General features: G+C 39.5%; 1 protein-coding gene across 4 annotated transcripts in view; it reads right to left on the bottom strand.

The window, feature by feature from the left end:
• GALNT7 (polypeptide N-acetylgalactosaminyltransferase 7) overlaps positions 1 to 22,758 on the bottom strand; it is an 88,876-nt gene that overhangs the window by 13,804 nt on the left and 52,314 nt on the right. For 3 of the 4 annotated variants that reach the window (XM_074541293.1, XM_014264843.3, XM_074541292.1), the window contains 4 exons: positions 10,822 to 10,988; positions 4,462 to 4,592; positions 4,145 to 4,224; positions 1,937 to 2,119 (listed from right to left, as the gene is read on the bottom strand). In XM_074541293.1, coding sequence (XP_074397394.1) covers positions 1,937 to 2,119; positions 4,145 to 4,224; positions 4,462 to 4,592; positions 10,822 to 10,988 — 561 coding nt within the window. Of the gene's footprint in view, positions 1 to 1,648; positions 1,832 to 1,936; positions 2,120 to 4,144; positions 4,225 to 4,461; positions 4,593 to 10,821; positions 10,989 to 22,758 lie in introns of all 4 variants that reach the window. The other variant, XM_005483803.4, reaches the window with a different exon arrangement.

The following is a 22,758-nucleotide window of genomic DNA, read 5'->3' as shown; positions in this document are numbered from 1 at the left end:
CAGCTTTCCTGCACTTTTGGTTTTCCTCAGCACCATAAAGACTTGGCAAGTGGAGAAGCCTCAGACACTGCAGTTTCAGGCTTGGCCTCCAAGATGCTGCCAAGTGTGTTAAAGAACACAGTAAAAGCCAGGTAAGCTCAGCAGTTTACTTCATAGGATACAAAGAGGCAAGCACTGTTACCGAAAGAAGGATTCAGTCTTGGGGCAATTCTCACGTTACAAAAACATTGCCTCGCTGCTTTAAGCAGTTGAGGATCTTTTTGTTTTCTTTTTAAGCTAAGCAATCCTGGCTATAGTTTCAGCAAGACTTTTACTTGGTCTTACTTGCCTTGGTATTGCTGCAAGAAAAGGCACACAGCCTAGAGACAAACAGATGCAGGACATGTCTCTTTTTAAAGGAAGCACTGTAAATCTGAAGGTATTATTAAAAATAAAGTCATCTTTTAAAACATTCTGAGAACATGTGTTCTGTGTTTCTGGGAACAGTTTAAACGATTTTAAGACCTGTTTGGATGGCAAACACAGAACACTACAGCAATGTTTGAAATAGTTTATCCCCCTCTAAGTGAATATTAAAGTTCCAATGTGGACAGCCTCATCAGAAAATGGTATTATTTAAACTATACACAAAACAGATCAAAGCTTCATAACTTTGCTTGCATGTGTTGCCATTTTAGCAAAGAACAATCATGGGTGGGGATAGGGAACTACCAACATCAGCTCTTACAGTGTTTAAATCATATATAGAAGCAAGAGAAGACATTAGATTCTGAAGATGTGAAGATTGCTTTCAAATGTAGTAACACGATTAGTTAAGTGTGAAGGGGAAAGTAATAAAAAACCAGCAGAACCACAGTCTCCCAGTATCGCAAAGCCATCCAGAAACCATAGTTTCTAAGCTAGGGTTTCTAGGCAGTGTTTTTTTTTGGGAAGAAAACAAACCCCCACTACAAAGCATAATAAAAAGGCAGAAATTCCATGAAAATTATTGGAGTTTTCCCACAATAAAAGGTGCTGTTTTTATCTTTCTTCTTTTTTTTTTTTTTTAATGTTATGTGTATTAAATTAAAATTCTTAGGAAATATCTAGCCAAGATTCTTAAACAGTATGCTTCTTTGTCAGATGTGATCCATTGTGAAGCAAGTGGCAGATATATGACAAAAGGGATTTTTTTTTGATACACATGCATAATCCTCCAGCTGTATGCATGCATCAGGCCATGACAGCAGGCTATAGATTTTATGCATTACCATCTATCAGAAATACTTCCAGCATGCTCATTATTTCAAACCAAATTGTTAAACAAGCACTGCTGTTTCCAACAGTGCTTGAAAAAAATATCACAGCTTATTAAAGTTTTCCCTAGCAACAAAGGGAAATATACAATTATACAATATTTTGCCAAACAGAACCCAGAAATTCTAATGTGCACCCTATTAACCACACAAGAGCAGGAACAGAGAGGCAACAGAAGGTAGCAAAGATATTTTGAGTGAATAGTGAGTTGTGGCAAACAGGTCTGACTAAACAAAGCAGCTAGTGTGGTTAGAAACGTGAAAGTGCTCAGGCTAGAAGTACATGCAAGTTTTAGTGGATCAATATTGACTTCAGAAAAAAAAAAGAAACGGGTAAGTGATTTAGTGATTACCGATACGGTTCAGTTTTTGTCTTTCTGCTTTCCTTCTCTCTCTTGGTCAAGGGAACCCTCTTCCATAGCATACTCCAATCCCACGCTCCTCTAGCAAACCCATCTTCGTCACCACCCCCTTGAGGCACAATCTTAAAAGAGTTGCCATCTATGACATCTATGAGCGGCACCGTGCATGTGGTTCTGCGGGTGCCCGCCGAGGTTCGTGGGCAGACAGGGGGAGGGAAAAAGGACAGGGTTTAGACAATCATTCCTTAGGATTCACAGTAGGTAAACAGCTCTCTTTACCGATAAGGCTCAGTTTTATGCTTTCGTTTGGACTTTTCCTTGTGGCTTAACGGAATTCGTTTCCATAGCAAACTCCAGTCCCAGGCCCCTCTGGCAAAACCATCTTCATCCCCACCTTGTTGTGGCTCAATGGAATAATCATTCCCATCTATGTAATCTATTAGAGGTACAGTACATGTAGTTCTGAAACATTTATAGAAGGGAAAGAAAGAGCAAAATACAATTTCAGAAGAGTAATCTGTCTAATCTGAAATTTATACCTTTAATTAAGTTTATAGAACACTGCATATAAAAATTCACTTGTAAACATACTATAAAAAAATTAGGCCTCATTAGAAGACAAAAGAAATGGTCTTTTCTTTACATTCTTTAAAGATGTTCTGAAAACAGAAAAGTTAGGTCTGAGGTGCTAATATATCAATTGGTTTATCAGTACATTTTCCTTTATGTGGACTTCTTGATACCAGTCTTCTAATAAAGCACTGCTGGAGGCAATGGAGGAGCCCTCATGGGGCCAGGGTTCTCACAGTATTGTTATTTCCTGTAATTTCTATTCATATCACATCTTAGCTGTCAACAAGTAAGATAAACACTTAGCTTTTACTAGTGTTAACACACATTTTCATTATACTGTCCTATTTAAATGCCCTGAAAACCCACCAAATTCTAAGGCTAAAAAAACATTACTAGTGCTCTCCTAGAAGCAGTTTTCAGTAAAATTCTTCCTGTTTGATTTGCAATACCCTCCTCACTGCGATCTATCACACACAATATTCACCAAGGAAAAGACATTATGTGGTTTTTCTCCCCACATATTTCAAATTAGTTTCCCAGTGACCCAGGCTGGAGCACTTCCACCTTTTTAAAAGAAGCTCCAAGAGATAGAAAAGGCAGGGGGGAAGAGACATGTTAACACCTTGCTGTTCTTTGAGGCAGAAGCAGCAGCAGGCTGCACCCTGGGTACCAGGGCATGGAAGGAGGCTGCCAAGCACTGTCTGCTGGCACTGTGGTCGCAGCACCTCTGGTCATCATCCTGCAGCCTTCCCCTTGGTGGGCAGTGCTGGAGGATGCCTCTAAACCCCCCCTTTTCACCAGTCTTTGTTGTGTGAAACAGCAATACACACTCGGTGGGAGCACACAAGCATTTCCATCTTCTCCCTAGTATCCTATCTTGTTTTAGTTACAGCCTTTAAAACACACAAACCCAAATTCTGCAAGAGAATTCTGGTAGCATGGCAGGTTAACAAATAGTTTTTAGGATTAAGGAGCAATTTTATGGGATTAAAGAGTTTAATCCTGTGCCTGGTTTCCTAAACACACATAGCACTGACCACGCAAGCCAAGAGTGCAGTAGCACACAGCAACAGCTGTGTATTGTGTTTGTATGTGTACAAACAGCACTTCAACAGCTGGAAGGAAGGAAAGGAAGGAAAGGAAGGAAAGGAAGGAAAGGAAGGAAAGGAAGGAAAGGAAGGAAAGGAAGGAAAGGAAGGAAAGGAAGGAAAGGAAGGAAAGGAAGGAAAGGAAGGAAAGGAAGGAAAGGAAGGAAAGGAAGGAAAGGAAGGAAAGGAAGGAAAGGAAGGAAAGGAAGGAAAGGAAGGAAAGGAAGGAAAGGAAAGCCCTGGGGATGTCTCTCCTCTGGCACCCCGCACAGGCTCCCAGCAGTGCCTGGGTCAGGGGCACAGACAGCTCGAGCCTGGCCTCGCTCTGCTGCAGACAATGCTCCAAAGCACTTCAGAGGAAACAAATAAGACCATACATCAAGACCAAAGATGAGAAAGTCATAAACTCTTGAGATCACGGGGGCTTTAAACTCCCATTAAATCAAAACATTTATTGCTACTTTTTCTCTACCAGAAGCCATACTTTTTTGTTATTTTGTCCAATCATGCTCCTTATTCAGCTAGAACATTTCAATATCAGTGCCTCAGATCATTGTAAAAGACAAGAGTTACATATAATCTGCACTAGACAAAATATTCAGTATGCCTATTAAATTAAACTGCCTAGAGATTAATTTCTCTGACTATATTCCTTCCTCATTATGTATCTTTTATGCTGGGAGATAATATAATCATCACATGGAAAATACTGATGTAGTTTGATATAGATATAAAACATATCGACTGTAGTTCGAAAAATGAAGATTATTACTGTGACTTTTACTTTCTAAAAGGCCAGACACTGGAAGTAACAGGAGAACATTACCTGTCCTTAGATATAGGAGCTATAAGTGGTGCATACCAATTAATTCCCACCTCACAATGGGCATCAAGGTAAACCAAAACCTACGAAAGAAAAAAAAATGAAGTAACTTATATTTCTGTATACAACATTGTTACTTAATTAAGCTTCCTTACATTGAGATACATTCATATTATAAACAAGAAAATTAGGATTAGATGAGTGAAATGAATCTCTTCTTAAAACAATATCAATAATTTCCACATGTCTATTGAAGCCACCACAACCTTTCCGCCCAAAAAAGAAAAAAAGGACAGACTTGTGAGTCAATTGGCTCCTACCTGTCCAAGTTTAGCCTTCTGGGCTCCAATGCTTCTAGCTTGGATCAAACCTTCTCTCCTCTCATTTCGAAATACCTTTACAAGGCCATTCCACTGCTTTATGTAGTCATCCAGCCTCTCTTGTAAGTGTGCTATCAGATAACAAAGAAAAAAAATTGGGGAGGTTTAATAGTAAAGAGTGTTGTTCTCTTAATATAAGCCAAAAATATCTACAGACACAAGAATCTTTAATCACCTACTCACAAACACTAAAACTGAGGAGATCAAGACCACTGACCTCATGGCACAGGTTTGTGTCTGGCACATCTGAAGAAATGGCAGCTGAAGGGGTTGGCCACCCCACAGGGAGCTGGGTGGACAACTCACAGTCACTTGTACAGATCACAGAGTGGCTTTCAGCTTTTCATCTGTACTCCAAGCAGCCAGAGAAGTGTCCATGCTTCAGCACACATCTTTCCTCATCAGATGATGTCACACGTACAGCTGAAGGCACCACTTTTCAGGCAAACATTTCGCTTCACTCACTTTCACCCTCACAAAGTTTTCTGCCAGTCTATTAATAATCTGGAAACCTGAGGCAGAGTCTCACCATGTTCAAATTATTGCCCTCCTTCATCTAGACCTGTTCCCTCTTGTGGAGGTTTTACGACAATCTTCTAATGAGATTAATGAGAATAATTGGAGGGCCAGAAGTGCATCATACTGAGGAGACCACAAACTTTTAGCCAAAGGGACTTCCATCAGTAAAAGGATGAGTAACCACACAAGAATCAAGATGAGCTATGCTTAAATGGTTTCAGATTTGTATTTGCAGATTTGTATTTGTCTGGGCCAAACCTCCCTGGAAACCACATTCCTGCCACACTGTTTGAGAAAAGGATCCTAATGTTGCATAGCATTTTTGCCCAGATGATTCTGCTGAGAAAGCTAATGAAGGCAGAAAGGCTGGTAATCAGGTGCCTGCTGTTTGTGGCTGCGCTGATTTAGCTGCTGGTGTTTGTTAAAATCTATTTTTGTACTCAAAGGCTCAAAAGAATTGCCTACACCTTGAGTTTCTCTCAGTAGGGAACCAAAATAAGCCACCAAATCTACAGCTGAGGCACCCATGCACTGGTTTGCTTTGCACCAGCTCTGAGGGGCTGATTGCCACTATCCCTGTGCTTGGTGCCTGGGAGTGGCTGCCTAGAACAGAGGCTAGGCAGGACTTAGAGAACAGAGTTGGCATTTATGAAAGGCCTTCAATACAGACATCTTGGGCAGCCCAAGCCTCCAAGAGAGGCCACACCCAAGGTGGATGATGGTCACACGTTTTTCAGCCAGATATAGGTTTGGTCCATTCACAGATCACGGGTTAATGCTCCAATTACAGCTGCAGGTGATGAAGTCATATTCCCCCAGTTTGCTCCCCACCAGTTCACTTTGGTTTATACTTTTTGGGGCCCCCTTGAATCTCAGGGCCAGAGGGATTGTTTTGTCCGACCAAAAGTGAAGACAATTAACTAACACTTCATATGGAGTTTAGAGTTATGCACTGACGCAGTACAGGATTTGAAAAATATAAAGGCTAAAATCCTAAGGCATAGCGCTGATCCAACAGGATGGGGGAGACATGCAGAGGAGGATGTCCCTTTCAGCAGCAACATGCCAACAGGTTACTTCAGCAGAAACACTTCTTGCAACCTGAATGAAAATGATGAAGTCTGGGGACTTCCACAACTCATGTTTCAGTAGGTTTTGTATTCTTGTCAGCAGTATTAAAAAAAATAGTTTGAAAAAAAGCAACATGTAGTTGAAAAGGAAATGGTGTTTCTTGGAAACGAAGTTTCCAATATTGAAAATTCAGCAATTCTACCAAAGAAATCACTATCTTTTAATACTCTTATTATCCTTCCTCTCCATCTTTACAAAAGAAAAAGTTTTCTCAATCAAGTTTAATGTATTCTCCTTTCCCACACACATTTAAAATTTCTTTTGTAAATCCTTGTGCATTAGAAAAACTTCAAGGTTACACAAATGTCAAACCAGAGAAAGAAAAATTTTATCACATGTGCTGTATAGAAGAACATGCCATGTAATAAATAGAGAATATATTATTTGATAGCTGTGATATAAATTTTTATAGGATAAAATCAACAGGGTTTTGAGGTCATACTGAAGTGGTACTAAGAGAATCTTTATACCACACCATTATTTATGCTGCAAATTCCAAGTATGTGTTACAGAAGGACTGTCAGGAATGTTTTAAAGATTTAAAACCTGAAGTTATTTCCAGCTCTTCTGCCTATGAAGCCAAATGTTTTACTTATCAAATGTTCAACTATGTAAGGCTCACGGGGAGCTGTAAAAACCTGTCATATTGATTGTGTAAAGCTTTTCTACAGTACAAGTCTCAGGACTTTGCAGTCCATTATCTGAAACCATGCCAGGGTTAGCAGCAAGTGCTGTTTCCCACAGGAAAGCTGAATTTTTCCTCCTTCCCATACTACAAAGCCTGCATGACAGTAGTGTAAAAAATCCTGATACTTTTACAGTCAAAAATATTGTTTGGCCAGCATTAAATTCTGTTCACCTAGAATGTGTATTTATGACATCTGTCAACAGCCTTACAGCAATCTGATTTTTGTTCAAAAATGTATATTTTACCTTTCAAAATATTATAATCAATCTGGCCTTCCCCTGTTTGAGTTCCTCTCTCATGTCTAAGTGCATGATTAAAGCATGAATCAGCGTCTTTTAAAAGCACATGGTTTCTCCAAAGGATCTTAGGCACTGCAAATTACAAAGGGGGAGGAGGAAAGTAGTTTTTGTTCCCCCTCAACTCATGGACAGCAGTCTGAGAACCAGAATAATGGTATCAGAGGTGCTCCCTAGAGCAGCTGCCTCCTGCCTGTGAGAGCCCTGGGCTGTAATGCTGCTAAGGTGGGCTCCCAGCTCCAACACAAGCACTGATTGCTGCTTCACTTTAACTTTCTGTTAACCTGTGTAGTGGCAAGCACCACTACACAGCTTAACAAAAATGCTGCTGCCTGCCTATGCCCATTACTTCCCCTTTGGTTATCTCACAGGATGCTGCATCAGTCGGAAACACAGGGAACAATAAAGAACATATAAGGAAACACAAAAGCTAGACAAAGCCTTTAAATGCTACTAGGAGCACTGGTATTTTTTACCTGACAGCCACCCTTTACAGGTGCATGGGCTACAAAAGCAGTTCCAGCTGAGATATTGGCTCTGTGCTTCAGAAAACAAGCAAGCTGAGCCCAAATACATAACAAGTGCTGGAGACCGATACACACAACTGTAATTGTAGGAAGCTTTAGAAAATACAGTTTTATGAATTCTCACTGCCCTTCCAGAACAGCTGTTTCCTTCACACAGATGGCATTCACAGAAGAATAAACTGCTTCTATTGAGAACAGAAGAAAAATTGGGGGAAAAACCTCCCCTGTGAAACAGCTTGGCCTCATTGACACTGTGGTAGAAATTGCTGCAACATTTCTTGGACTCTAACATGAATTAATACAGAGGTCTCCATAGAAAATGGAGACAGAATCATTCAATTAGCTTGGCAATCTTCTTGTTACTGCTCTCTTTGTGCTCTGACAAAGAAAGAAACACCCGAGTGGAAATCAGCACATATCTCTGCACAGTTCTCCACAGTGAAACCCTGCTGTTTGCAGGAGAGATAAAGGAGAGAGTGTCATTCAGCAAAAGTACTGCTCCCAGCCGACTTTATACTAAGAATTATAACGAAAAGGACGTTTTCCAAGCATTGCAACTTTTCCTCCCTGTAAGACACAACATAAATAAGCTTCTCTGCAGCTGTAACTCCCTTCTGATAAAACAGGATTTCTCATAAGGAAGGACAGGCAGGGATTTTTAGGAGCCAACCTTTAGAAGTGTTTGCAATGCTGTGCTCCATTTTAATTTCATGTCACTTGAGAGGAAATAAGAAATAAGATATAAGGAAATAAGAAATAAGGAAATAAAAAATAAGAAATAAGGATAGCCACTCTGACATGAGCAAACATCCAGCCAGCCCAGCACGTGTGGCTCCAAGAGCAAAAGGTGGTCTGCTGGGTGGAAAGGCTGACAAGAAGTGCAGCCTGAAAGCAGGTGGGGAAGAAGAAAACCCTGTCTCTGTGCTGTCAGCATGACTTTTCTTCTGGCTGAAAAAGCAAAAAGCTACCAGAAGCTCTGCTGTGATCGAGTGTTTGTATTTTGCAGCTCTCCTAACGACTGGAGAACTCTTCAGGCAGCTTGGCACGCGTTGCAGCCCATACTAGTTCGTCCTTCTCTCTAAGGAGAAAGAAGTAGAGCAAGATTCTGCTCTCTTGGCCATTTTTCATCTAGAACATAAACTGAACTAATGAAATTAAGTTAATTATATTCACCAAGTAATAGCCTAAAGCAATTTGAAGAATTATTATGGTGAACTAGTGCAATCACAGTGAGGTGTTCAGAGTAATTCCAGTCCATGCTTGTCTTACCAGCCACCCATACCTGAGAAAACTGCACCTTGAACTTTCTTTATTGAATTTTCTGATTTAAGAAAGTTATCTGGGAAATTGCAGTGTGAGAAATGTAGAGTCAAGGGTCTGCTGGATCTTAGGTGCAGGCTAGCTGTGTCTGCTAACCATTCATTTATGAGCAGAAAGCAAAAAAGTTCTGTACTAGGAAAAAAAATCTTTAAAAATACTGCTTTTGTTTAACAAATGTCATATATTGGGAAAATAGTACAAGCTCTATGCCAGACAAACTCAATCCATGAACAACATATACACAGCACAGAGTCAGCTACAAGTCATGTGAAACCCAAATATTGAGACCTATCATTAGCAAAAAATCTGGTAATTATTCTAGACACAATCAGTGTCACAGTTACTTTATACAGCTAAGTCAGTCCTTGAACAGCTCTGAAGGAAAGCTATGATCCCAGCTGAAAAGCTAAAACACAGCATATGTCTGCTGACTGAGTTATTAAAATTATATCCCTTAGGAGAGAAGATATTTTTGGTTTATAGCATGTGTGTATGTGTAAGCCAAATTCTCAACAGCTGTTAAAGGATACAGAACACTATAATTTAGCACTCAGTATCTTTATTTGACTAAGCCAAATGTAGTCAAGTTTATAATACTGGTAACTTGCCCTCTCCTGTGAAAACAAACAAAATGATACCTACCTATGTATAGGAATGATGCAAAAAATAACACACAATAACTATTTTTAATAGTGGCTTGTACTCAAAAAAGGCTACCTCAGCAATGTGATGAGATAATTTTTAAAATTTGTAGTGAATACACCCATAGAAAACAGTTCTGGAAATGGAAGAAGCCCAGATCATTTAATAAAAAGGAGAGTTTCAGAGCAGTCATCTGTTTGTCATGCTACCACATAACCCATGTGAAAGCAAAGATGAGGGAATCCTCTGCCACTGACCAAACTTGCCTTTGCTCACAGCCATCACCAACATTGTCTGGAAGAGACTGTTATCCCACACAGTCAAAATCATATTTTTATTTATGTGTCTCCTCTTTTTCTCTGTCAATATCTCTTCAAGAACCATGCTGCAACAAAATCTTAGCTGCTCAGAAAGAGCAGCTTTGATGCACTATTTTAAAATTTGTTTAAAGTTGAAAAACAGTCTGTTTTCCCTGTCTCAATCAACTTCTATCTCTAGGAGATCACTTTCATTTCCTCTCTGTATTGAGTCTTGTATTGCATTAATGCTGACAATACCACCATGAAAGAAAAAAAAACCACAACAGTATATGCTTACATTTATAATACAAGTACAAGTACATGCATCCTGACAATAAACCAAGATTAGAATGTAAATTACAAAGGAAGAAGAAAATCTCTGGACTTCTGTTGGCAGGACTCAAAGAAAGGAAGAAATTAAAACATATTCAAATTCTTAAAAGCTTTCTTCCCTCAATAAGAAACAATAAGCAGTTTAATCTGATGTTTAATTAAAAAAGGATGTTAGAAATGAAGAAGATACTGAAAATTAATCTGGATAATTTGATAGCCTAGGTGGGTTTTTATCATAGTTAAAAAAAGAGACATCTGTATTACCTTATGCAATAAAGGAAGTCTGTTACTCCTAACAGGCTTAACCACTCTGATACTCTTCAAACTACTTGTTTTCACAAGAGCTAAGAGAGACATTAGCTATCCCAGCTTTCTTCTGCAGAGCACCCAAAACTGTGGTAGAGAACTCAAAGGACTGTGAAGAAGCAATCTTTTCTCCCATAGTCAACTCAAACCATGGCAGGTAATAAATCAAAAGAAAACTATTTCAGGAAAATAAAAAAAATTCCTTTTCTACAAAGAGTGCGTTAATATTCCAAACGTACCTTTGTTGCTAAAATCATCAATCAGAACAATTTCTGCCAAGTATTTTCTTGGTGTTCTCTTGATGACACTGTGCACTGTCCTCATGAGCGTGGACCACCCTTCGTTGTGGAAGACAATGACAACGCTGGAGGTGAGCAGGTTGTCATCATAGTGCCAGTACTTGCATCTGCAAAAAGAGTTTATTTCATTAGTTTTCACACTGTCTTTTACAGAACTGCTTAACAGCATCCTTGTGCAAATGAAATCTTCACTGATAGCTACCCTTCAGAATTAAGAGAGACAGGATACAAAAGGTAATACAGCTTAATACATACAGATACAAATAATAAAAAATAGAAAAGCAGACTGTCAAGCACAAGCTTCAGCCCCAGTCCTTTTTCAGTGGGCTTCTTCCTTGAAATATATGACGCATAGAGAAAAAAAAATATAAGAAAAGAGAGAGATTAAAAAACCGAAACAAAACTAGTGCAGACAACACAGGTCTTTTTTCCTGAGAGGTCAGAGATTATTTAGGAACAAGCAATGTGAGTACTTCCAATACCCTCCACACTTTCCAATACTTCTAAATCAGATTTATCAACAATGGATTTAATTTGCAATTGTCCATTTCCCCAGCTGCACCCCTAAGTGAGACTATTCACTCCCTACAACCAGTCCAAGTATTTCCTTAACTGGAAGTTTCCCTACCTGATCACTAGCCCCTTTTACAACTACAATAATATAGTTCCTATCACCAAACATGGAGACATGTCACTTTTGATTTCAATGGGAAAAATCCTTCCTTTTTTCATCTTTCAGCAAATGAAGTCTCAACTAGAGAGATCCTGACTTTTCAAGGACAGCTGTTAAGTATTAAGAAATTATTAGTTACAAAATCAAGCTCCTAAACTTACAGATGCACACGCCTCCCTAGTTGTAGTTCTCTTTACACAATAAAAAGCTTAAGTGCACAGAAACATTGCTGCTTTTGAAAAGAATTACTTTAATCATCAGAGATCACTGGAGTTTCTGGAACTACATTCAGTTAAACATGGAAAGAATTCACATAACAGATCCACAGGTATCTAAAGAGTTTCTCTAGTGAAGGATGCATTTCACTTCTCAATGAATCAATAGGCATTTATCACCTCACAGAAAATAAAAGACATTGGTAGAAATATACTATTAATTTTGTTTCTGTGGGAGAAGAAAATTACAGAATCAAAACAGACTACAACAAAATTTTATCTAATAAGGCATTTTATTTCTTAGGTGTGCTGTAAACAACCTCTGAAACAGCACAATCTCTAAAAGTGCAAACTGCTGATTAAAATCCCTCAGCCCAATAGTTTTTATGCCTGAAGTAACTGCAGCTAATCATAGTTACCAATAAAAAAAGTGCTAAACTGGCTGTTTAAAAGATTCAGGCCATGGATGGCTTCCTTCCACAGATCCCTCTCAAAGATTGCAGCTGATTACAGGTTGCAGTACTAACATTTGTAGCACAAGCATTTAAGCTGTCAACAACTTACTTAGCATCTGCAGAGATAAAATGGATACCCTCCCTAGGTGTGTTAAGCAGGCTGTGTAAAAGGAAGATTTAATATGTTTCATAACAGATTTATAACAGAACAGTGTTGCTTCACACGTATATTCTCAGTATTAATTTTGATGATATGGTTACATTAAAAAGTATAAACAGGGTGTTACACTTTCAAAAAAACCAGCATACCAGCTGAATGCAATTCAGGAGCTCCATGTAGAAGGTAGCAGAATTGCACTTTTGTCTCAAAGGAGAAGGCAGGAGCTGATGCAGCTTGCACTGTGCTCCTGACCTGCACCTGCTGCAGTTTAGCTAGGAAACATTTTTGCTTATCTCTGAATAAAAAGAGAGGGACAGCTACAATGTTTCATTCTGCCTTCAAGGACAAAAACAAAGAAAACCTTGAAAAAGAACTCAAATCTTTTGGTTGCTTATTTCTTCCACTTCCACAAAAATTTAATATATTCTTGAAACATAAACCCAAAGGTCTAGACAGGCTTTTTGCTACATAGCCAACTTAAATCTCCTCAAATAGGGTGTTGATAAATGTGCCCTTTACAAGCAGTGAAGCACTACATTTATATCTCTAGTAAGATCATGCTTCCAGCTTTTTCCAGACACTTTATTTCACTTATTAGACAGCTCACAGACCAACTCACCAAGCCCATAAACTCTGACAGACTGCAATAATTCCTGTGCACAATCTTCTTCCTCATCAGGAATTGAGAATTAGAGGTTTGAAATAAAGTGGTTGTTTTAGATATGTGCAATTAATAAATGTTTTAATCTCTGTGGCTGGTTTTTTTCAAGAAATGTGAGTGTTGCTGAGGTATTTGAGTGACAAAAGCCAATGCCCTAATTTCCTTCAGATCTTCAGGGAAGGAAGCAGGCAAAGCTTTGTTCAGTGGAGCCTTTCCTCAGTGGAGCAGCACTGACATCCAGTGGCTGGCACACCACATACCAAGAAACGATAAATGCACTTCTGTTTGAAGCTGGATTTTACAGTACGGCTTTCCCTGTACATTTTAGGCACCAAAAAAGGAAAACAAGATGCCTGAATTTCCAGGAACCTCTTCATTTTTAAAAGAGAGAGTAAAGTAGATATGAATGTTTAGGCAAAAATTTCAAGCTGTTGAAAACTTGCACAAGCAGAGTCAAAGTTCAGAAGGGTCTGTGACAAAGAGGATTTAAATGTTTCAGCCTCTAGCTTCATCCCGTGGGTGCTTCATCCTCTGCCCACATACCAGCACAATGCCCTTTCAGATGTAGCCTGCAGGCCAGCTGCAGCAATACACTGTAAACCAAATTAGTGAACAAAATCACTTTAAAAAGGTATTTTGAATTCTTATTGATGGAGCTGAGAGGATGGCACATTGCAGCAGATATGCAGGAATGACAAGGCAGCATCCTTAAGCCAGGCTTTCCTCTAGACACTTCACATCACCTTTCCTGAGCCCTGTAAAGAGCTATTGCATGGGGAAAGAGGAACAAGCAAGCACAGATGTACAAAGGGCTTTCCTGGGCAGTGCTGCAGGGAAGAGCTGCTCTGTTTGTGCGCCATTTCCTTGGGGAACTCATGGGAGAAAGGAAACAACACCTTCAGATCAGTCCACAAATAAAAAGTTTCCATTCCGCAATCAGCGCTGGGGAAAAACAGGACTGACTCACCAGCGAAGCAAGATGAAACCCTTCAGAAGGCACAGCTGTGATCTAATTGAGACACGGTGAGTAATGTTTTTTCTGTCTATTAGCCTGCATACTTAGGATGTGAATTAGTTCTACTCCCTCTCCACCCCTGGAGGGAACAGCTCTGCTGGAGCCTGTGCCACACCAAGGCCCCTCATCCCTCACTCACAAACTGCACCAGCCAGGCAGAGAGCAGTGCTTTCACAGGAGACACTGCACAAGAGCAGAGCGTCGGGCTGGAGTGCTCCTTGGCTTGGCCTGAGGAAATTCTGCTCTTTCAGCTTTGTGCTCCATTCACTGGCTGCTCTTAGGATGTCCTGGGGCCCCACAGTTGTGATTGTGGGTACGTGGCCCAAGGCTGACATGGCCATACGGGCTCCCTGTTAGCTACCACTGAAGATGCAGATATAGACTCAAATTTCCTCAAACTCAAAAAATAGCCAGAAGTGGAGTCTGCTTTTCTTGGAAGAGTAATCAAACCACCAACAAAAATGCAACAGCTGAAAAAGGAGAGCACCTCCACAGCCATTTAAGGGTGAGCCCCATCAGATAGACACTTACAGGGCAATTTAAGATCTTGAGCCAACAGAAGTGTTTCTCCTGCCATGCTGACCCCCTGACTGTGCCAGCATATCAGCACCTAAGCTTCAGAAGAAGTAAGAGTATCATGACTTTGTATCATGACTCTCTATCCTGATACTATTTTCCTCCTGTCAGCTCTCTAACTTGCACCTGCCCATACCAAGGACTCATCAGTACCCTCTGGATTTTAAAGCACTGTACTTGTGTGCTAAGAGCAAAATGTAGCAGCACAGATTCCTCCAAGAGGGCAGGCAGCTGCCATCACATTCCTGTAATCACTGCAGTAGCCAAAGAAGCTCCTGAGAAGCTAGTCAGCTGTTCCTGAATCAGTACAAAGCTGAAGGTCTCAATGTATTATTTTATTTTTTATTATCCTGAAATCATAACCAACATTAAGAAATGGAATTTCTCTTCTCCACTAATATAGAACTGTTGATAACTTTAAATTGCATTTTGAATTTTATTTCATGTTTAAAGTGGTATGAAATTCATAGTTTTATTATCACCTATTATAATTGCTTCACAGAACATGCATTTTTCTCAACTCTTCGAAAGAGTCCAGGACAAGCAAATCCCAAAATTAAGTTAGATCTGCTTTCATTTTCAGTTTCCTTTTCTACTAAGTCCTGTTCTTATCTTACAAGGGGACAGGCACCCAGCTGACAGCTTGATGTTTACATACTTTTAATACTGGATTCAGTGCTCTTTGCTATTTTAAATCCCCAATTTATTATGACTACTGCAGTGAACTGAATCTAACCCCTAGGAAGATGGATGGGAAATTTTTTTCACAAAACACCTTCAAATGTTTGCTCATCTGTACAGTTGACATCCCCAAGGTCATAGCTGAGACTGGCTGCTTAACACCTGCAAGTCAGAGGGATCATTGCCTAAGTCTAGAGTAGACAGGATAGACAGAAACAGATCAGAGAATTTCTTTGTTAGGATACCACAAAGTAAATCTAATGCTAATACTGGATTTGCTACCTATGAAGCCTTGTGAGGCATTTTTGTGCATCAGCAACATCAAAATGAGATTATAGCAGTGGGCTTACAAAACAGGGTTTCTGGAAGAGAAGAAGACAATGCAAGAAAGACAAATTGATCAGCTGAATAATTTTTTTCCCTTCAGCAGACCGCAGCAAAACCTCTATTACACACTACCAAACAGCTTAAACCTATGCTGAAACAGCATTTGCTATTTTAGAATAGCTACAAGCTTTGCTCATTTCCATTCCTGAAGTAACTTGTGAGGCTATGTGGCTACATTTTATTATTAGTGCCCTTGGAAGCAAAAGCTGTATCTACTGTACCTCTGAAAGCATCATGATCCAAATCCAGGACAAGGTTTGCATAGAAACCCAACAGTAGGGGTAACAAGAGAATGAAAGGAATAACATCTGCAATTTTTCTAATCACAAGATTCTTGCCCATACTATCACTTATCCAACATTGAAAAACTGAAGCAATAACAACACAGGGCAGGAAAGCTGGGGTAACTAGGTGGCTAAAATAAAATCTTTCCCTTAGGGAAGGGGAAGCTCCCATAGAAGGAGATGGAGCAAAGGCTCTCTGCTTTCCTGTTTTGGTTTAAGGAGAAGAAGACCTCACAGCTTTTGAGGCCTTCCTCAGCCCTGTGACAGACTGTGGGTATTGCAGGGAGGCTGTGCCTAATTTTGGATTTATCAAACTTTTGCAGGCTTTACCCAATGTAATAAACATCTAGATTAGAACTTGAGGCCGTGAGCTCAGTCTCACAGAAATACTGTATTCCCACCACGCCTTGCTCATCAGATATTGAACCTTGAAGTTCCTACCCATGCTCATCCAGGCTGCATCATAACTTGTATCATACATATTTATTTCAGCGCTCTAGCACAGTACAGTCAGGTTAACAGGAGCAAGACAGAGCACAAGAAGTGCATTTCATTTTTCAGTTTCGCATTCAGGTTACAACTCATTTAACAAAATGATTCCTCCATGTGCCCCAGAACTCCTATGCTGCGGTTGGCACCTGGAGGGTTACACAAACAGCTGCAGGAAATCGCTCCCACTCTCCTCTGCCCTTCCACTGAAGTCAAGGTTTAACTCAGAATTTAAATACGCTCCAGGTGCTGTGCTATATATATGTTTTTGTTGAGTAAGAGGTCATGTTCAGAGCTTGTCCATCTCATTTCAGATGCACACCCAGAGAGGTAAGTAAATCCAGCTACAGATAACACACCTGGTACCTCTGTCAACCTCTTTGTACTCTCTCGGTGAATTATTTCTCCCTCAAAACTTAACATTTCAAATGCTAGCAGCCAACACTAAAGAGACACAGGATCCATTTTCTCTGTAGTTTTCATTACTGGGACCTGAAATATTACCAGAAAATGCCGGGTTTTGCTTTAAGGTGAATGCCTGGAATTTAAATCTTTCCTGACTACATGAGATGCTCTCACAATACATGCCTAATTACAATTTAAACACCATTTTTTTTCTCCCTTCAGGAGTCCTGCCAGCAGAAAGGCAGCTGATAATCTGCAGTGGAAAGCTAGCCTTCCTGATTTAGTGTGACCACTATAATTCACCTGATTCTTGACTCCAGCTCTCACTGAGGTGCACAAAAATTTATGTGCACATTATAGAAATAGTTTTCTTTGTTACAGAACAGTTCAAATGTATTATGTGGCATTGGAATAAAAGATTTTCCCAGGGTGCCATGTGAAATTAAACCAAGTCCCTAATGTTTCATTTCCAATGATATAGATACCAAAAGTAATTACTGAAATCCTTTTTCTTGTAACAGTATCAAATATGTAATTTGCAAAGTGCTATAATTAAGGAACTAATCACATTCCCGAAGAAAGTAGGCTCCACTCCAGAGCCTTTGTATTCAGCCTTCTTAGCTACAACAAGACTGACTGGACAAGTAACTCCTTACTGTAAGAGAACATTAAATTCATGTTATTTGCCCAGAGTAATAAGACTGTCCATTTTCAATGAGGAGCTAAGACTCATCTGCCTTACTTCATTACAAGTAATGAGTTAAAGCTAAAGATTTTTTTTCTTAAACTCCAGTCTAGCGCTAACAATTCAATATTTTGGACCATAAAAAGTGTCCAAGTTGGCACTATCAAATTACGATAGTAGAAATATCTTTACTAACAGCTCTGCCTTGCTATCACACAGCTCTGCATGTATGTATTCTTACTAAAGTTATAAGTCTATTTTTGGCAAGAATTTCCTTTTTTTTAATGTTAAAAATAATTGAAAAATAAAACAAACACCCTTCAAAACTACATGTGCGATTTTAAAAAACAAGCCAATTCTCATTCCCTTTTGCTTTATAAAATGAGCTGCAAAAACAGTTGTCCAAAAATACCTTTCTGTATGCACACAACATTGTACTCAAGCAACAGAGTTACCTTTTCAGATTTTTCAACAAAAGCTCATTGCCAGTTTTTCTGTTTGAAGTCAAAGGTGACTGGTGGCAACAGATTCAATTATTCAAGTACAAATTTGTATGGCCCAGGGGCTATGCCTTGTAACATCAACAATGTCCTTATAAAGGAAAACTCAAACTGGATAATCCACAGAAGGAAAAAACACTTAAAAATATTTATTCTGCCACAATCATACTGACAGATGTGTGTGGGTGATGCAGCTGAAATTCTAGCTCACTCTGATGAGTAGACAGTAGCTATTTATTGTCATACTGAAAAAAAAAATCTAGATTAATTTGTCTCCTGCCATAAACATTAATGATGTTTCCTCTCCCAGTCAAACTATTCCAGATAAAATTCCTTCAACATTTGTCAAAAGAAGCTGTCAAAAAAAAATCTAGCTTAAATAAAGTCATAAGACTAAAACCTTCTGGGTCAGTAAGAATACTTTGTAAGTCTTCTAGGGACTGGATAACAACAGCATATCAAGTCTGAGCAAAGCATGTTGAGCTCTAATCCTTTCTTTCAGCCTGCACAGTTAATTACCCTGGCATGAAATCTGATCAGCACTACAAACATCCCTGGCTTAAGGGCTCTACAGAAGTGCAAGTTTGGTAATAGGAGAAATAGGGCGTTTCACAGTGCATGACTTAAACTATAGTGTAAGAAAATGCTTCTTGACTTCAAAAGTGTAATAAGCATGTCTCCAACCCAGCAAAATACAGGAATGGAAATGGCAGGTGTGGACTGGAGTGTTCTACTGTGAAAGTGGACTTCAAAAAGAAAAACCTACATTGATTCTTAGTGCTTTTGAGCTAGAAGTACAAAACGAGGATACTGCAACTAATGCATCCTAGATAAGTATTTTTTAGAAATACTGAATACAGATTGCTTGGAACATCTTGCGCTGCTTTGGTCTTGTGTAACCAGGTGCAGCTCCTGTGAGCCATACACTAAACAGCCTCTTCTCAGAGCTCTGCATCTGTGGCATTTGTGGCTTTGTCCATCAGGCAGCTTTCTCTCCCCTTTTGATTCTTCCATGCATCATTTACACATCTTATATCCGCCATAAGAAGATTTTGGGTGCTACAACTTTGTCAAAAAGGGCCCAGGAGTGGCATCTTTGAGGATAACCTCCCCAAAACACAGGAGCCACCCATTCCCACATGCAGTAGGTCAAACAGGCATGGCAGAAAACCCTCCTGGCTGCACCAAGAACTCCAGAAGGTAGAGTAAGGAAGGTAGAGGCATGGACTGGCTACCTAGAAGGAGTACAGAAATATTGCCTGAGCCCCCCATGAAGAGAGCATTAAAGGCAAAGCTTTGTAGAGTTGAAATCCGTAAGATGGAAAGGGCAATGAGAAGAGCTTGTAGGTTAAAGAAAGACTACAGAAAACATTAGTTTAACTATAAAAGGGATGAAATTTTGTGTCAAAGGACACATAAAAGACTGAGACACTCAACATCTGATTTCCTTGATTGTTCACTTGCAAGGTTTGATGTCATTGTGAGATCATGCTCTACCATATTTACAAGGTCCTGGTGCTTGACAGTGGTTCCTGAGGACTGACCAAAACAAATTCCTGCCCACCTTCAAGAAGCAGGATCCAGGAAACGATGACTTGGAATTCATTAGCACTGGGTGAAGTTTTTGGAACTGATTAGCTAACTCTCTCTAATCCGTGAAGGACTGCTTTCTGCCAGAATAAATCAGAGCCAGTTTACTAGAGTCTAGATGTGCCAGGGATTTTGTTTAGCATGAGGACAAGGGGAAGCCATCAACAGAACCACACAGAAGTACTGGATGTCCAAGAAAGACTAACTCAGCACCTGTGAATGGAAGAACCAGAGCACCTGACAGGACAGAAGACACAGGCAGGAGACACCTCCTTTTGAAAAGGGCAGCTGTGAAGAAGGGAAAGACAGCATGATTAAAAACCAGATGCTGCTAGCAGTAAGACATACATTCTTTAAATGCACAGGATGGTGTCCAAACAAGAGAAACATAAATGAGATTAATTCAAGCTTAAGTGCATGTAAATAAAGAGGTAGAGTAAAAAAAACAAAAAACCACCAAAACCCAAGTTGGAGAAATAGCTTACTGAAGTATGAAAGCTGCTATTGAAATAATTTTTCTAAACACCAGAAGTAGGATGCCTGCCAGAAAATCTGTTGGGCTGATACATGACCAAAATGAAAAGAGACCACTTCAGAAGCAGGAAATCTAAATAAAGTCTTTCCATTGAACTCCCAGCAGTGCCCAACGCCAGATACCCTTAGAATAGAAGAAAATAAAGGGCAAGTACACAGTGACACTTCTTACTAAATAGTCCTTCCTCCAGATAATCTGCACGATAGCTTCTACTGGAATTTTCTGCCATGCTGCCTTACTGCCTTTTTTAAAAATAAACACAGTATTTCCCAAACAATGCATCATGAATTAACAAACTCTTGTACTGTACTGCTGACTCCAGTCTTACACAAACAGAGGAACACACAACATCAATTTTTATCTAAGGGCTCTGGGGTTCTAAAGAATTGCAGACCACTAAGTCTGACTTCTGTGCTGAATAGAAGCTAGTAATAAATAACAAAATTAGTAAACCATAGACACAGCTTTTGTGGAAAAATATTACCATCATTTGGTAAAAGAAAAATATACCATCTTTTGAAGAAATCAAAAATTTTGTGGACATGAGTGAGGCTATAAATACAGTAACTGAATTTCCAAAACATTTGATGAGGTTCTTTGTTTTCTTTACAGGTACAGTTCTTCAAACTATGGCAGATCTCTTAAGGTAGTAACTGCTGAAATTGTAAGCAAGTTTGTGACTTTAGCAGCATAACTGTGCTGGGAGCTAAGCAGTCCACCTCTTCTTCCAGCTCATTGCTGAACAATAGGAAAGTTCTTGGAGTTGCAATTAAAATGACTATAAACAGCTGCAGAATAATTCAGGAATGCTATCAAGGAAATGAGCCAGCAGAAGAGCTCAGTGCAAGTGAAAATGATTGTATATGGAGTGTTAGACCACTCAGTGCGTAGACTCAGTGACAGATCCTAAACTCTGCATTTCCACTGGGGAAAAAAAGTAAAAAAATCTTGGAGTCAAATGTGGAGAGGTCTGTCAGAATTTTAGCTCAGAGTTAATGAAAAGGGAAATGAAATAGCAGGAATAATAAGGAAAACATGAAACATTTCTGTAGGAACCTCATGGAGCTATCTCTGATATTCCCACGTCACAGAGGCACATAGCAGTATCTGTATCTGGGAGAAGAGGTTAAAACAAGCACCACATTCTGCAGTCACTGACTCAGGATGTCATTAATTTCAAGACTATAAATGCATTCAAAAGACAAGTCTGCGCACAGAAAGAGGTCTCTGAAGCATGACAACCCTGTTGCAATTTTTGGCTCCAGTGCCCCAGTGCACTGGTTGCCAGGAATGACGCTTATCCATTCTTGTGTGTTTTCTCACCAGCATATGTTTTTGGCCAGAGATAAAGTTGTTAGGAGAAACAATAACTGTTCAAACCCAGTATAGATGAATTTTTTAAAATTAAATTTTGTTTTAAAATACTCTGGGGAGATGGATAATATACTGGTTAAACAACTCAATTCTTGTTATTCTTAGCAGCAATAGTCCACGGTTATCTCTTGGGTTTATTTTTTTTTTGAGAGGACACACCTTGTTACCCAAGAACATTCACCCTCAAACCTAGGTCCCTTTTCATTTCCTTGGCACAGTGTATTTATCTTCAATCCAAAATAATCCAGAAAATTTATCACTCTATTTTTACTTCAGCTCTACCTCTGTGCAGACTCCTAAATACAAAAAGCAGGGAGCAATTAAATTAATATCCTTCTTCCCAAAGGCTAACAATTATTTTATTTCAGGTCTGCTAGGAAGTAGGGATAATGTGCAAAATCCAGTATAAATGACTGCTCTAAAGGGTCTGCCACCTATCAGGATGACTAAGATCTGGAAGATTTTATCATAATATAAAATCCTAAGATCCAAAAAAGGTAAAAATCACCAAGTTTAAAGAAAAAAGTTTCTTCCAGCTACTGTACAAAGGTTTACACAGGGCCTGCTAAGCCTGCTCTACTTCTTTGCTGCTAGAAATAAGGTGGAAAACAGGTATTTCTCTACTAATCCAGTTTATGTTCCCCCTGGTCTTTAAGAGTGCTGAAAGACTGCAGTGAGATGAGCCATCTTCTAAATTTTGTACACTGACTTTTACACACACCCATATATTCTTGATTTTTTAACCAAACTTATGACTTACTCTATGTCAACATGAGTGCTGGGCATCAGCCCTGAAATATATTGGTTAAAATCCATAAATCAAGAGTATGTGGTACTGGAAAAATGGAAACAGTCTGATGTACCTGACAAAAAACTTGAACACACCATCCAGTGTCATTCCTCCCTAGGGGATACAGCAAGAATTAAGGCTTTTTACAGCAGCTGAGACTGCCCAGAATCACCAGCAAAGTTCCTCCTGAATCAATAAAGGCAACTGGCAAATCATCCTGGCAACATGTCAGACTACAAAGTCAAATCCAAGCATAGCAGAATTGAATCTCCCTTTATTGGCATTTCTTTCCTCTTCTCCCTCCAGCAGGGACAAGCCCTGAGGCTATGTGGCTTTTAAGCTGAGAGAGACAGTTCTTGCAGCACAATTTCACTGTTGCTAGCACAGACTGGGAAAGCATTT

The sequence above is a fragment of the Zonotrichia albicollis genome, chromosome 5 (assembly GCF_047830755.1).
Source record: "Zonotrichia albicollis isolate bZonAlb1 chromosome 5, bZonAlb1.hap1, whole genome shotgun sequence".
In the NCBI taxonomy this organism is placed as follows: Eukaryota; Metazoa; Chordata; class Aves; order Passeriformes; family Passerellidae; genus Zonotrichia; species Zonotrichia albicollis.
Note: the sequence above shows the minus strand (reverse complement) of the source record. Positions and strands in the feature narration are given on the sequence as shown.